The 16217-nt window shown below is 38.0% G+C and overlaps 2 protein-coding genes across 2 annotated transcripts in view; both read right to left on the bottom strand.

Annotated features, from left to right (window-relative positions):
• Positions 1-981: 981 nt before the first annotated feature.
• On the bottom strand, positions 982-2982 carry LOC125483310 (protein O-glucosyltransferase 3-like). The gene is made up of 3 exons (XM_048597941.1): positions 2593-2982; positions 1897-2094; positions 982-1034 (listed from the first exon to the last, which is right to left on the bottom strand). The coding sequence occupies exons 1-3, from the start codon at positions 2798-2800 to the stop codon at positions 982-984; spliced, it is 459 nt and encodes a 152-aa protein (XP_048453898.1). The 5' UTR covers positions 2801-2982.
• Positions 2983-5851: 2869 nt separating this feature from the next.
• LOC109937345 overlaps positions 5852-16217 on the bottom strand; it is a 35358-nt gene continuing 24992 nt past the window's right edge. The window contains exon 6 of the mRNA XM_048598359.1: positions 5852-16097. Within this exon, the coding sequence (XP_048454316.1) occupies positions 6727-16097 (9371 nt within the window). The 3' untranslated portion in view covers positions 5852-6726. The remainder of the gene's footprint in view (positions 16098-16217) is intronic.

Below are 16217 nucleotides of genomic sequence, written 5' to 3'. Positions count from 1 at the left end.
ACAGTGTCCTATGACTAGAGTTCCTTTAATTTTCTTTCCAGTTTCAAATAATTCCCAAATAATGTAAAACACTTTTTTCCTTATTTGTAACAAATGTTGAACTTTTTTGTTAAAACTACATTGGTATTCTCTTGAGAATATGTTCTTTGATTCATTACCACAGTAATCAAATTGCTAAAATAAAACTTATAGTCTATCAAGCCACGTTTCACACTAGGAGCTGACCTGTCCATCATTACCATCAGCTGGGATCATACAAAATGAAAACTGCAGAGACATGGATCACAATTCTCCAACTTTCCTTAGACTCTAGGATGGCAGTAGAGGACTGGAGAATTGCAAATGTTACTCTTACATCATTTTTGAACAAAGCTGTTAGTCAAACAAATACAGGCCAGTCAGTTTAACCTTGGTGGTGGAGTAGGTTCTATAAATGATAGACCAAGACAAAATTAATAACTCACATGGATGAGGATAGTGACGTCCACGATGTGGTGGACATGGATTTCCAAAAGGCATTTGATAAAGTGCTGCACAACAGAGGTTGTGAGCAAAATTAAAGCTTGTGGAGAATAGCAATATGGGTACATAATTAGCCAAATGACAGCAAACAGAGGAGTGGTAGTGGTTGTTTCAGACTGGAGGAAGATTTATAGAGGGTTTCTAGGAATAGGTGTCACGTCCCTCGGTCTTCCTGATTTATATTAACGATGTTGACTTTGTTGTACAGAGCACAGTTTGAAAATTTGCATTATACGCAAAACTTGAAAGTTGCGAACCATTAGTTGGGTGTAGTAGTACTTGTAAAGATCACAGACAGGTTGGTGGAATAGACTGACAAGTTGGTGATTATATTTAATCAAGAGAAGTGGTAGGAAAAACACAGGAACAGTAAAAAATAAATGATACAATTCTAATAAGTGTGCAAAGAGAAGAGGGATGTGGGTATGCATGTGCATAAAATGTTGAAGGGCCAAAGCACTAGAGAGCATGGTTAAAGAGTGGCATCCTGGGTTTTATTAAAAGCACATTAACTGCAAAAGCAAGAAAGTCATGTTAAACCCATATTAAATACTGGTTTGGTCTTTACTGGAATATTGTATCCAGTTCTGGGCACCACACGTCAGAGCTGATGGAAAGGATGCAAATCAGATTCACAAGGACATTTTCAGGGATGAGGAACTTCAGTTATGCAGACAGATTGGAGAAATTAGGGTTGTTCTCACTAAAGAGAAGGTTGAGAAGAAATTTTATAGAGGTATTCAAAATTATGAGGATTATCGACAGAGTTCATAGGGTGAAACTATTCCCATTGACAAAGGGATTAAAAACCTGAGGGTAGAGATTAGAGGTGATTGACAAAAGAAACAACGGTGACACAAGGATCTGGAATGCACTGTATGAGTATGTGATGGTTAATTAAGGGTTTCAAAAAGAAATTGGATAATTACCTGAAAAGGAAGGATGTGCAGGCCTACAGGTAAAAGGGGACTGAGACCAGGTGACCTGCTCCTTCAGAGTGCCAGCAGAGACATTACAGGCTGAACTACCTCCCTAAAATGCTGTAATCTTTCTGTGATTTCTGGACAGCTTCCTGTTGTCCCCCGAGTCACCTCCAAAATGTTCATTCTGGGACCCCTACATCCCAACTATTGTGCAGAATATCTCCAACTATCCCTGGAACTCTACAACTTGCCTCTCATTTCCTTCACCCTCCCCTCATGACATGGTTCCACTTTCCACCATACTAAATTGCCTCACAATGCAACTTCAAATCGACCATGTTTTGGTGCTGTGCTCCAGTTCAGGTCAATCTCCAATCAACAGGATAGTTTTCCATTTTGCAGATTTCTCACAACATCTTGGCCCAAGCGTTTCTGTAAAACCTGAATTTACCTTTTAAAATATATGGAGACTGGCCTACATGTTGACCTTGATGAAATATTTCAATCTTTAGCCCCTCACTGGCAGTTCCATAGAGTCGATACCTCATAAGAAATGTTCCATCATTTCGATCCAAGGGTGCTGGTACATAGCGCCGAACATGTTCTCTGGAGGAGAGCACTTTGATGACCACATTGAATGTATTACTTCCTAAATTAAAAAAGGAAAATGAATGACTACTTTTCATTTTTTCTTATTGTACACTCTTTATTAACATTGATCGTATCATAATCTTGAAAACTTTTTTAAAAAAGTCCACAAGATTGGACCTTTGCTGGAGGGGAAGTGTCAATAGAAAATCTACATTAGGGTGGTTTTTAATTTGCACAAATATGTGAGCACAGAAATTTGATTACAGTCTTTAAATGACTCCCAGATGTCTGGTGGTGGTCATATTTCCGTTATTCTTTGTGTGAGGAATCGATTCTATTTTAGTGCTACACAAAAGGTAGATGCAGAACAGCACTGACAAGTGCTAACAGTGATGACTGCGTTCCTGAAGTTTAGCTATATGTTAGCCTACACCTGGCTGCACAGAAATATTGCAAACCAACATAAGTCAATAAAGTGAATCACAAACAACAGATTAACCATGTTCTATCTGGAAGTGAACAAAATAGTTCAAAATGCCCAAAACAATTTACATACCGGGAGAATAGGTGACATTTTCCTCTGAGTAGGTAACTGCCTGGATATAGAAATATCGAACCGGCAGCACAACATCAGCCCTCAGACCCGGCCCCCAGACTAAACTTTTTGCAGCACTCACTTCCTCTTTGCCTGTTTCACATTTACCAACAGAAAGCATCAAAAACAACACCGCCGAAAACGCCCATAATAAAAGCTGCCGCTGCATTGTTTTCCTCTCATGTACTCCAATTCACAACGAATACATATGCAAGCCCCGCCACTCTACCCAAAAATATTCAATGCCACCCGAAGTTACTCCACATCCTTTGGCCGCCTTATGGCTGGAGTGCGGAAACCCCAATGGCTGCAAGGAAGCAAAGAACATAGCGTTGGAATGAAGGGAAAACCAGGAACGGATCCCCAGTGGAACCGAACCGAAAAAAATACACTTGCATTAATGTAGCGCCTTTCACTTAGTAAAATATCTGCAGGCTCGTCACAGGAATGCTGTCAAATAAGCTTTGTTGTCTGCGCTGTGGGTGGCATTCATCCTGCAGTCAGGTGGAGGTGAAGGTCCTCTACCTTGGAGTCTGCCCCAATTCAATTGGTGTGGAGATTGTTGCATGCTACAGTCCAATCTAACGTGTTTTAAATCAATTAACATAGGCCATAGCTCCCTGTAATAAGTGCAACCTGTATGCGTCTGTATTTCATGATTACACCAAGTCTGAGAGGTTGCTCCTCTACTGGCGGTTGCTCTTTGAGCCCATTCACTCTTGGATTTTTGGTAACCCTAGAGGAAGGACTGCAGGCGGCTCTGAGGGGTTTGCAGCTCTATGGACCTCCTTAAGGACCTGTCCAGTTTGGCCTTTAAAAGATCCAGTATGGTGCAGTTAGTGGCGGTACTCACTTAAGCAACCAGCCTGTCTGTTTCAGGTATGATGACCATGTTTGAACGTCTGTGGAAGAAAAGCATACAGGGTTTACCTCACCATTATACTTGAGGCTTTCCATCGCTAGTGGACAACTGTGGGACTGAAGTACACTGTGAATAGTCAAGGATTTCTTAGTCTTTTAATTTCAAAAATATTTTGTACCTCTTTAAAAGGGAGCTATTATGATTTACCAGAAGCGTCAAACGAAGTTTCACACTGAGACAAGCAGGAGATTGTAGGACAGATGACCAGTAAGGTAGTGATCTTATACCAGGGATGTGCAAGAGGTCAGAATTGAATGGGAAGAATAAAAAAGCAAAATATTATTTAAATGGACACATGGACATTCCAACAGTAGGTACACACATTACAACTCACGTGATTTTTCTCTTAGCTTAACTGAGGGGTATGGAAATCAGCTGCAACACCCTGAGTGGCCCAACTGTGTATAGGAATATTCAAAGGTTTTCAGAGTCAAAATCTCCATTATTTAGTACATTTATCAACTGGCATATTGAAAGAGACCTTGAGTTCATACAACTGCATTTGTGTAACAATTAGGTAATATGAAAAGCAGTGACATATCGCAATGCGGGGATTAACTGGTAACATACCTATTGAAGAAGTGGCTACACTTCGAGTGTATCTGAGCCATTTTTCAAACCAAACAACTGCGTCCAAGAGCTTTTCCATGCAAAATTGTTGGAAAACAGGCCGAAAATTCTCACTGACGTCCGCGAAGGCTTGATATTTACCTTCAAAGCTTGGTTTCTGTGTTTCCAACATTAATTTCCTGAGTATAAAGATGAAACTTTTAACCCACTCACCTTAATACACTCACTCCACCAATGCTAGCTCAGATTTGCCAATCTCTAGGAGAGGAAAATAAGATGGTATGAGAGCAGGTGATGGGTTTGTGTTCTGCAATATCAGGAACTGCCCTGACTCAAACAAAAACAGAAATTGCTAGAAAAACTCAGCAGGTCTAGCAGCATCTGTGGAGAGAAAACAGAATTAACATTTCAAGTCCAATTATTGTTCTTCAGAACTTCATATTTCTCAAATCCAAGACAAAAAACCAGCCCGAATAATTCCACTTAAAATGCAGTAAGATGTTAAGATGGTTATGAAGTAATCTGTAGATTAATCACATGCACTGCAAGAAAATATTGCAAACATGTAAAAGCTGATATAAAAATTTATGAAGGAAAATGTAAATATGGCTCACCCTGGCATGGTCCTCATCTTCATTCCAATAAGCTAAGACTTAATAAGTTATTATTAGTGATTTTGAATTTATTATTCATCAATTTTCAGTGATACCTTTCCTTGTAGAACTTCATAAAATTCTAAATTTGCTGAACCATTGGTTGCCATCGTTGTTGTCCAGGCTTTAATCTTTGGAATTCATTCCTTACACTATGACTACCTCACTTTCTTCGTTTAAGTCATTCATAACATCCATTTCTTTGACCAAACTTTTGGTTATCTGATCTACCGTCTCTTTTTGTGGCTTGATATCATACTGTTTTATAATGCTCTTCTGCCAGACCTGCTGAGTTGGCCCAGTAATTTCTGATTTTGATGTTGTTGTTGTATAAATGTAAGTTGTTATTCCTTTGCATTGCCCTGCTCTAATTCTTGTATCTGTTTTTCTGGTAGTGTGGTGAACATACAGTCCAAGGATGTAAAGCCCCAGTTAATATCTGTAGTTTATAATCACTAAGCCAGCTGTTGATTATAGCACTTTATCTCTTTTTAACTGCTTTGCCACATTTTCCAGATATGGAATGCAATCAGTTGATCATCACTGCTAGGTAGCTTGCTCAGTTGCCATCTACCAAATCAATTCAAAGACAAGAGTTACGTAATATGTTGCTAACTCACTTCTGTGTGCTGTTGAGGAAATACCCTGTTGCATTATTTTAAGAAAGCTTTTATTTATGTCTTTTTTCTAAGAAAGCTCCTCTGGTTCTAATCAAATTTTATTTCTCAACTAAAACTTGAGAAATGAATATCTAGTCATTAATCTCACTGCTATTTTTAGGACACTGTTGTACTGTACACAAATAAGCTCTCACATTTGTGAACATTACAGCATTATGATCTAAAAGCAGTTCATTGGCTGTATGATATTGTATGATATATGGCAATTTTAATCTCAATATGAATGTAAATTGCTTGCTTTTCTTTTATTATTTATCTGGTTTGATAGATAAGTCATTTTGCAAAAATTGAATCTAAGTTTGTCATTCTTATATACATAAATCTCCCAAACCTGTACTTGTCTGTATAGCTCAAAATACAATACCAACTTTGCTTTTTCTATTTATTTTGCATAGTTCATAGGTAGGAAAATACACAGGGATGAAGTGTACACTTTCTACAACAAAACATAAAAGTGTTTTACTCAAAGCCCAAACATTTAGAAGTTTATATAAATGCAATATTAAGGGCAGTAATTTATTAGCAGCACAATTTTTAAATGATTATTTTAACATGTATTTGGTTAATGGTACTACTTATACATATTGTGCAAAATTATGATCACACAGGCAGCATGTTCTATTGTAAAACATTTTGACCTGATCCCTAGGTATATTTTTGAAGATCATTAAACTTATAACAATGAAGAATTAAAATAATATATGATAAAGAAGAAAAATTTAGAAGCTGAAAAACTGAAATGAGAACAGGAAAGACTGGAGTGCAGAACAGGTCCAACGAGGGCAAAAATAAGTTAATGTTTCGGATAAGATCCTGCATCAAACATCTGATGAAAGATCATATCCAAAATATTAACCTATTATTTATTTAGCCAAAACCTGAATATTTATGCTTTCAGGGAAGATGGTCTTATGTGTTATTTATATATGACCATAACCAAATAGACACTTTTCATCACTATTTAACATAAGAGCGTGAATTAAGCCTCCCTTAAAATATGAAAATTCAATATAACTGTCTCCAGCAATAAGACAACTACTTCCCACTTTAGAAAATGTATCATATAACTGCCAAAGGGACTGACAACTAAGTTATACATTTCGAAAATACAAAAAAATGGTATCAATACAATTGAGTATTTTAGTGTCATACTTGAGAGCACCTTGACACACACCCAAATGACCATGGCGGCCAACAATCAATCATAAAACATGATTTGTTACAAATCAATAACATACACTGCTACCCATTCTTATAGGTGAGAACAGTATTATAACACAGATTCTTTTACTGTATCATTGCCATCCAAGAAGTACTCATCATCAGTAGTGGTGTCTGAGTTTGTATCTGAGTAACAAGAAAAGTTCTGTTTGTCAACCGCAGCTGGTGAGCAATGATGGTGTGGTGAAAGACTGTCTTCTGACACTTTACTACCTGTAGATGATGAACTTAAAAGTCTGATTATATCTGTGGGATTTTCCTTAGGCCAGAATAATTTAATGTCTACAGGAAAATATTCATGATTCCCTTCTGTATCATCATTCACCCCCGGATCCTGGTTTATTCCACTTGTAAGTGGATTGAAAACATCCTCACTTCTTGGAGACGAGACCCTCTTGTGAAGGTATTCAGGTTTCCACAATCTGTCCACAACCAACACTCTTTCCATGTTCTCAAGATGTGTTTCTTTCCTTTTCTCTTCTTTAGAAACATTGGTTTTGTCTTCATTTCCAATTACTAACTCATGATTGTCCAGCCTAATCTTATTGCCATGATCTGTAGCCCAGTTGTTCTGGTCAAATTCATTCTCATTTGAAAAAGGGATATCAGAATAACATCGATAAAGTTTGCTGGATTTCATACAACTTGAAAACTGAAGCCTGGTGATGACTTGCTTGTTTCGAACAGCTGGTTGAAAATTATACAGCCTGTTTGTGGAAAATACATTTTCATGATCTTGGAAGGTGGATTGGTTGTAATTAATATCTTTTAAACTTTCAGTCTTATAGAGATTACCACACCTACTTTGAATATTCTGAGGATTGGGCCTGAGAGAATGTCTCAAGCTGTGGTACATTTTTGAGAATCTAGCTGTCCTTGCCTGGTATTTATCATTCAGTATAGAATGATCACCTTCATCAATACCAGAGGAATTCGCTCTGTATTGAGAAAAATCACTGTAGGCATTTAACCTATTATGAAAGTTATTAATCTCTGAGAGATCTGAATCAGTTTGGCCCTCCTCTGGAGAACATTGCTGAAGTGCATTAGAGCCTTTTGTATTTTTTGTCCGTGTTCTCAATGCTTGATTCGGAAATATTTCTCCACGGAACGATTTCCTTCTACATTTGGATATTTTGCCACGTTCTTTCGCATTGTCACAGTTCTGTGCCAGGAACTCTGCATTTGTCAGTGAATGATCACACATTGCATTCCTGTTGTAATGTACAATATTTTCAGGAGACAGAAGAGCAGGTAACAAATCATGTGATGAAGAAATGTTGTTGTTTAGATGGCTATCAATGTGTTCACAATTGTTATTGTCTGTTCTAGTCGAAGTAAAATAACCACTTTTTGCAGACTCTCTCAAATAGTTACTTTTCTTGCGAGATGTCATGTCTATAAAAGACTCTTGATGAATTGGTAGATTCTGTAATGAAGAACTAATGTCAGTTTCTGATTTACAGTGTTTTATATTAACAGTGCATCGTTGATTCAAAGACATGTCACCATCTGGAAACCAGTGCTGAAACTTAGCAGTTTTGGCACCTGAGATGTCTGTATAAGACTGCAGACCAATTGGTTTCTTGAAGAAAGCTTCTCTGTTGTTTTCAGGCTGGCAAACTTTTAGATTCCTCATATCTCCTGGATCCAATACATAATTTCTGTTTGGAGAATGAGCTGGTGATTTGTGTTCTTTGCTGTTTACGATTTTTGAAGGAGACTGTTGTCCAGCCAATGAAGCCGCTAATGAAAACTCATTGTTGGTTTCAGGTTTGTACTTTTGTAAGTAAGAATTCTTTCTTCTGTTCATTATAAATTCACTACTCATTATGGAATGGGTTGGTGACTTTTCATGATTATTGTGAGTGACATCAGTAGTGGGCCTTTGTTTAGTCACTCTCAGCGGTGATGAGGGTGCGCTACATGTTTTATGAAAACCTTTAAACTTTAATCTGTCATAAGGTATTTTGTCAACGTTTATTTCAGCAAGACGTGATGACACATTTGGTCTGGCATTTTTCTCGATATCTGTGATCATGATTGTGGATTGTATGCAACTTGCTGAATCTAATGCTGGAATGTTGTTCACTTCAGGTGAGTCTTTTTGTAAATGTTCATTGACTCCAGTATCTGCTGTGACAGTAGCACTATTGAGTGAAAAACTTAGTATCTTACTTTTACTGCTGTGTATGATATTTTTTGAAGAGTGATGCCTGCTCACTGGATCCAGTGCTGAAAGTACATGGGTAATCTTAAATTTGTCCTGATTAATGGTATTGACATCATTAGTGACTGATGGATAACACAGTTGCTCATCCTTGTAACTGTCTGCCATGCATGTAGGAGATTTTTGTTGAGTAATTTTGTCTTCTGTTGCAGTCATACTTGTAGTTTCCTGTTTGCACTTTTCCAAATAACTAGGACTTTCTCTGAGGGCACTGACAGCAGCACTGTTTAACAAATAAGTTGCAGGCCTATGTGGACTATCTGTAGAAGAAACTTGGCTGCATACTCGATTCAGTGGTGAAGGCATACACTCAGTCTCAATTTTATCTACATCACTAACATTATTAATTTCTCTGTCCACAGTGATGCCATCACTATTTGAGGACCGGCTATCTAATGTATTCTTCCTGCCTTCTGTGATATTTTGATGAGTCCACTGTCCATTCAATTCATCTGCTGTGGAAATTGCACTGTCTTTGCCGGTTTGGTATTTTCTGCTCCCTGCCATGTCACCTCTGTCTAGGGAAAGAGCCTTTGATTCCTCTAGGTTGCTGCTTTGTAAGTTATTTTCTGGGAGCCACTGGCTGGATTCTGCCGAACATGGTGAGGGTGCACTCTTTGTTTTCTTCAAAATATTTAATTTGAACTTAGCAGAAGGTCTCCTATGGCGATAAATGTCAGTAACCTTTGCTATGCATTGCTGCAAAGTATTTTCCTTCACATTTATAGCTGAGCGATTGGGCCTGAAGGAATAGAATGGGGCACTGTCACTTCCTGTTTTAGTTTGCTGCCTTTGTAAATTGTCATCTATTTCTATGTCACCACTCTCCAAAGAATGAGGCAATGGTTTGTCTAAGTTTCTGATCGAACTAGGAGGAAACTTTTGGTCAGTTAATGTATCGTGTGAAACAGTTGGACTACTTTCTTCATATTGGCAATCAGTATTCTTGATAACCTCTGCATCCAGAGAACTGTCAGCACTGACTGGGAAGAGGGTCAGTGGGTTGATTTTGTTACATGGCGAATAATTTTGTGACTGATATTTATGCTCTTGTGCAATTTTTATTGAAAACTCTTGCCCAATCCCGGAGTCTGATGTTGAAGATATATGCGGTCTTTCTGATTTGTAATGTTGCGCATTATCTTTATTGAATCTTCTATTTAAAGTAGTGTAATCAGTTTCTGGGCACAGATTCTGTTGAATATTTTCCTGTCCTCGCGCAGTATTTGTTGAAGTCCTCTGGCTGATCACTCTACCTGGTGAATCTCCACCAGCGCTTTCTGATTGGTAATTCTCTACATTGCAAACACCTCCTGGACTCACAGGGTGGTGATCAATGAGCAGAGTCTGAGAATGAGACTCATTTATGTTGTCACATGTGCCATTTGCTGGAAACACTTGATCTCCAAGTGAATCTGGTGTTGAGAGATGACTGTGATCCTTTTGCAAATTCTCATCACATCCCCTGTCCATCATGCTATCTCCATCGAGTTGGGATTGAGTCAGTGAATGGCTTTTCTGTGAGGGAGTTAAACTCTGACTGGTCACTGGTGCCAAAAATGAGGGTGCACTGTTAGTCTTCATGGACTGTATGTCATTTAGTGAATGTACTGCTGGAATTTTGTTAATTTCTGGTGAGCTTTTTTGTAAATGTTCACTGTGTCCAAAATCTGTAGTGTCTGTAGCACTGTTGAGTGTCTTATATTTACTGCTGTCAGTGATATTCTTAGAAGTATTGTAGAAGGACGCTGGATCCAGTGCTGGAGGTATGTGGCTGTTGTTTTGATTAATTGCACTGACATCAGTAATGACTGATGAATGATTCAGTGGCTTGTCCTTGTAGCTGTCTATTGGACTTGTAGATTTTTGTTGAGGAGTTTTATCTTCTGCTAAATTCGTACTTTTAGGTTCCTCTTTGCACTTTTCCAAACAATTCGGATTTTCTTTGTGAGCATTCACAGCAGCACTGTTTAAGAAATAAGTTACAGGCTTGTGTTCATGCCTGTGTGGATTACCTGTAGGAGAAAACTGGTTTGTTTCTTGATCCAATGGTGAAGTTACATATTCAGTCTCAAATTTATCTACAGCACCAAAATTATTTATTTCACTGACCAAAGTAATGTCATCAAAACTTGGGGAACAACTCTCTAATATATTCTTCTTGCCTCCTGCGATATTTTGCTGGGTCCAATGTCCATTCAATTCATCTGCTGTGGAAATTGCAAGGCTTTTGCCTGATTGGGATTCTACTTTTCTGGTCCCTGCCATGTCATCTCTGAACAGTGAAAGAAACTTTGATTCCTCTTGGTTGCTGCTTTTTACGTTATTTTCTGGGAGCAACAGGCTGGTCTCTGCAGATGATGGTGAGGGTGCACTCTTTGTTTTATGCAAAACATTTAAGTTGAACTTAGCAGAAGGTCTCCTATGTCGATAGATGTCAGAAACCTTTGTTATGTAATGCTGCAAAGTATTCTTCTTCACACTTGCAGCAGAGCGATTGGGACTGAAGGGATATAATGGGGTGCTGTCATTGCCTGTTTTAGCTTGCTGCCTTTGTAAATTCTCATCCATTTCTTTGTCACCACTCTCCAAAGAATGAGGCAGTGGTTTGTCTAAATTTCTGATTGAATTAGGAGATCTTTGGTCAGTTAATGAATCTTGTGAAACAATTGGGCTGCTTTCTTCAGATTGGTATTGTTCAGTATTCTTGATAAGCTTTGCACCCACAGTACTGTCAGCACTGAATGGGAGGTGGGTGTGCGGGTTGATTTTGTTCTGTGCACTTATGGAAGTCTGTTGGTCAGTCACTGAAGAGGGCAGTGTAGGTTCAGTGCTGTCCTTTTCTAAATGCTTATTGCCCTCTCTGTTCAGAATGACATGTGCACTGTTTGGTGAATAATTTTGTGACGGATATTTATGCCCTTGTGCAATATTTATTGAAAACTCTTGCCCAATCTCGGAGTCTGATGTTGAAAATATATGGAGTCTTTCTGATTTGTAATGTTGCACGTTATCTGTATTGAATCTTCTATTTAAAGTAGTGTAATCATTTTCTGGGCACAGATTCTGTTGAGTATTTTCCTGTCTTAGTGCGATATTTGTTGGAGTCTTCTGGCTGATCACTCTACCTGGTGAATCTCCACCATGGTTTTTTGATTGGTAATTCTCTACATTGCAAACACCTCCTGGACCCACAGGGAGGTGATCAAAGAGCAGAGTCTGAGAATGAGACTCGTTCATGTTATCACACGTATCATTTGCTGGCAACAGTTGATCACCCAATGAATCTCGTGTTGAGAGATGACTGTGGTCCTTCAGTAAGTACTCAATACATCCCTTGTTCATGGTATCTCCATCAAGTTGGGATTGAGTAAGTGAATAGCTTTTCTGTAAGACAGTTGTAGGGAAACTCTGACTGGTCACTGGTGCCAGTGGTGAGGGTGCACTGTTAGCTGCTGGTGTTGTTTTAAAGGTTAATGCATGAAAAGATTTCTTATCATGAAGAATTTCAGGCACCTTTGATGGATCATTCTGCAAAGCATCTTTCTTGATATCTGTGGTAGTCTTCATGGACTGTATGTCACTTAGTGAATGTACTGCTGGAATTTTGTTAATTTCTGGTGAGTTTTTTTGTAAATGTTCACTGTCTCCAATATCTGTAGTGTCAGTTGCACTGTTGAGTGAAATACTCAGTGTCTTATATTTACTACTGTTAGTGATATTCTTAGAAGTATTGTAGAAGGACGCTGGATCCAGTGCTGGAGGTATGTGGCTGTTGTTTTGATTAATTGCACTGATATCAGTAATGACTGATGAATGACTCAGTGGCTTGTCCTTGTAGCTGTCTGTTGGACTTGTAGATTTTTGTTGAGGAGTTTTATCTTCTGCTAAATTTGCACATTTAGGTTCCTCTTTGCATTTTTCCAAATAACTGGGACTTTCTCTGTGAGCATTGACAGCAGCACTGTTTAACAAATAAGTTACAGGCTTATGTTCATGCCTGTGTGGGCTATCTGTAGGAGAAAACTGGTTTGTTTCTTGATCCAATGGTGAAGTCATGCCATCAGTCTCAAATTTATCTACAGTGCAAGAATTATTTATTTTGCTGACCACAGTAATGTCATCAAAATTTGGGGAACGACTCTCTAACATATTCTTCCTGCCTGCTGTGATAGCTTGATGTTTCCATTGTCTATTCCATGTGGAAACTGCACTGTATTTATCAGATTGGTATTCTTTTGTATTTTCACAATGTGCCAATGACTTGTCATTATCTCTGACCATGGAAAGAAACTTTGATTCCTCTAGGTTGCTCCTTTGTAAGCTATTTTCTGGGAGCCACTGGCTGGATTCTGCAGAACATGGTGAGGGTGCACTCTTTGTTTTCTTCAAAACATTTAATTTGAACTTAGCAGAAGATCTCCTGTGGTGATAAATGTCAGTAACCTTTGTTATGTAATGCTGCAAAGTATTTTTCTTCACATTTGTAGTTGAGCGATTGGGACTGAATGGGCTGGTGTCAGTGCCTGTTTTAGCTTGCTGCTTTTGGAAATTCTCATTTGATTCCATGTTAGCACTTTCCACAGAATTATCTAAGTTGCAGACTGATTTAGGAGGAAACCTTTGGTCAGTCAATATATCTTGTGAAACAATGGGACTGCTTTCTTCAGATTGGTCATGTTTAGTATTCCTGATAACCTTTGCATCCAGAGTACTGTCAGCACTGAATGCGACGTGGATGTGGGGGTTGATTTTGTTATATGCACTTATGGAAGTCTGTTGGTCAGTCACTGAAGAGGGTAGTGTAGGTTCAGTGCTGTCCTTTTCTAAATGCTTATTGCCCTCTCTGCCCAGAGTGACATGCAGACTGTTTCTTGTATAATACTGTGATAGATATTTATACCTGGGTGCAATATTTGTTGAAAATTGTTGCCCAATCTCTGAATCTGTTGTTGAAGATACATGGGGTGTCTCTGATTTGTTTCCTAGCACATTATCTTTATTGAATCTTCTATATATAGTGTGATCATTATCTTGGTACAGATTCTGTTGAATATTTTCCTGTCCTGGTGTGCTATTTGTTGGAGTCCTCTGGCCAATCACTCTACTTTGTGAATCCTGATGATTTTCTAATTGATCATTTTCCTCATTTCTGTCACATGATTTCTGATTGTGAGCAATTTCAGTTCCCTTTGACAAATCGTTGCGCACTGCACCTTTTTTGATGTCTGTAGATGTGGTTGTGAAATGTAAAACAGTTAACATTTCTGGTGCTGGATCTTTACCATAGCTTTCAGATATGTTCTCTTGTAAAACCTGACTGTGTTCTCCATGCACATGGATGTCATTGCTGAATAAGGGATGAACCAGTTGTTTTTTTTGGTTGATATGAATGATGTTGGAAATTAGCTGCTGACTGGTATTTCCAGTTTGCAAACTGTCAGGACTTTTTCTGTTTTCTGTGGTATGAACCCTGTTTGAAGAATAACATAGTGGTTTGTGCTCATTTAAGAATGTGTTATCTTTAAACAGAGACTGGTTAAAAGCTGTATCCTGTACAGAAGGGGCAACATCAATCTTAAATTCATATAGTTGTTTGTTATCTTTTGTAATTCCTCTAAGCATTGTCGTGTCAGCACTGTTTTGCACCTGATTTTGAAATGTCGTTTCTGAAGGAGTCTTCAAGTCAACTTCTACATTTAATAACAAAGCAACTTTGTAGTTTGCAGATTGTTCATTTTCTAAATTCTTAATAAGATCTGATTTCACTGGCTTTTGGATCAATGACTTGTTTGTTTTACTAAGAGTATTTGGAGGAGAAAGTTGGCTAGTTGCTGTAACCTGTGGTGAGACTGGAATTTCTTTGTCAGACTGGTAGCTTTCCGTATTCTTAATGGTTTCTGGATCCATAACAGGATTATCATTGAGTGGAAAATGAGTTAATGACTTATCTTGGCTGACAGTAAAATCTGGGAGAGGCGGTTGGTCACTCTGTGAATCTTGTGCAGCAGGTGTACTGTCAGTGACACACTTTGGTACATTTTCATTGCCTCCACTGCTGAAGGAATATGTTAATGACGTATTTTGGTTCAAATGTGGTGTGATAGTTCTAGTAGGCGGTTCTTCATTTACTGTTTTAGATATGTTTTTCGTGATTGTTTCACTGTTGTTTCCACTTATTGGATAATTTGTTGATGATTTGCTTTTGTTGGTAATTGTAGACAGGTTTTGTTTTACTGCAACCGCTGGTGGTGTATTTTTCTTTTCCGATTTATAATTTTGAACATTATCAACTCCATGTATTTTGGGTGAATTTCTGTTGTCTGTGTGAAATGACCAGTTCTGTAAAGTATTTTTTGTGCTATCTAAAGGAGATGCTGTTTTTGAGTTTGATAATGAAAGAACAGAGTTTGGATCAGATTTATTCTCTTTACTTTTTCTGTCTGCAGTTATGTCAGTACAATTGACTGATTCACTGACCAAACGGTATTTATAGCTGTTAGGTATAGGGAACTTGTAGCTGAACACTTGGTCTGTTGAAAGAGTAGCAACAGATATTTGTTTGTGGTTTTGTTTAGAGCATCTATCAAGGTTAAATGGTAGACTTTGAGAAGCAATTGCTTTACGTGAATTGTTTGGAGATTGAGTTATAATCATTCCTGTTGCACTACATTCTTCTGATTGATCATTTTGTAATAAATTATTATTCGTACTTTCTAAGGAGACATCATCGGTTTTTGGTTTTGAATGATCACATGACAAACAACCATCAATATCTGTATTCAGAATGTTACCAGCATAGTCCATTGCATGATTTTGAAACACATTTTTAGACTCAATAATAGAAGACTGTGAGCCAGATGCAGGTTCTGGTAATACTGAACTGTCAGCTTCACATTGACCTGGTCCAATAATAGCACAGTCATTTCTTTGTTGTTGAAAAGCACCAATGTCGCTTGATAGAGGACCGTAACTCACAATTTCAATGTTGTACTCAACAGGCAGTGATTGTACTCTAGCATTTTCACTTAACTTCGAGGATTTCTGTAAAGTGTTTGCTTTGCCATTTCTGTGTATTTTTGCAAGGTGATCATAACTTTTACCACCTTTCTCATATGTGATGTTTCTTTGCAATTCAGAATTACTCAAATCTTCAGTTCCCAAGAACATTTCATGTTTGTTTGCTGCATCTACAAAATAATTAAGATAAAGCATTAACAATTAAGAGTTAGTTTATTCTGGAAACACAGAACAGAAACCATATATAAGGATAGAAACATTGACTGCAAGTATATTTTGCGATTTATTAC

This window comes from Rhincodon typus, chromosome 6 (assembly GCF_021869965.1).
Source record: "Rhincodon typus isolate 14 chromosome 6, sRhiTyp1.1, whole genome shotgun sequence".
In the NCBI taxonomy this organism is placed as follows: Eukaryota; Metazoa; Chordata; class Chondrichthyes; order Orectolobiformes; family Rhincodontidae; genus Rhincodon; species Rhincodon typus.
Note: the sequence above shows the minus strand (reverse complement) of the source record. Positions and strands in the feature narration are given on the sequence as shown.

Bases quoted from the DNA above. Each gene is read 5' to 3' on its own strand.
- LOC125483310 (XM_048597941.1), bottom strand. From the start codon at position 2,800: ATGCAGCGGCAGCTTTTATTATGGGCGTTTTCGGCGGTGTTGTTTTTG. The intron at 2,095-2,592 runs GTATGTAAATTG...TTTTTAATTTAG, and splicing joins AAATGTCACCTATTCTCCCG to GAAGTAATACATTCAATGTG. The intron at 1,035-1,896 runs GTAAATTCAGGT...TTGCTTTTGCAG, and splicing joins GTCTCCATATATTTTAAAAG to TTAATGTGCTTTTAATAAAA.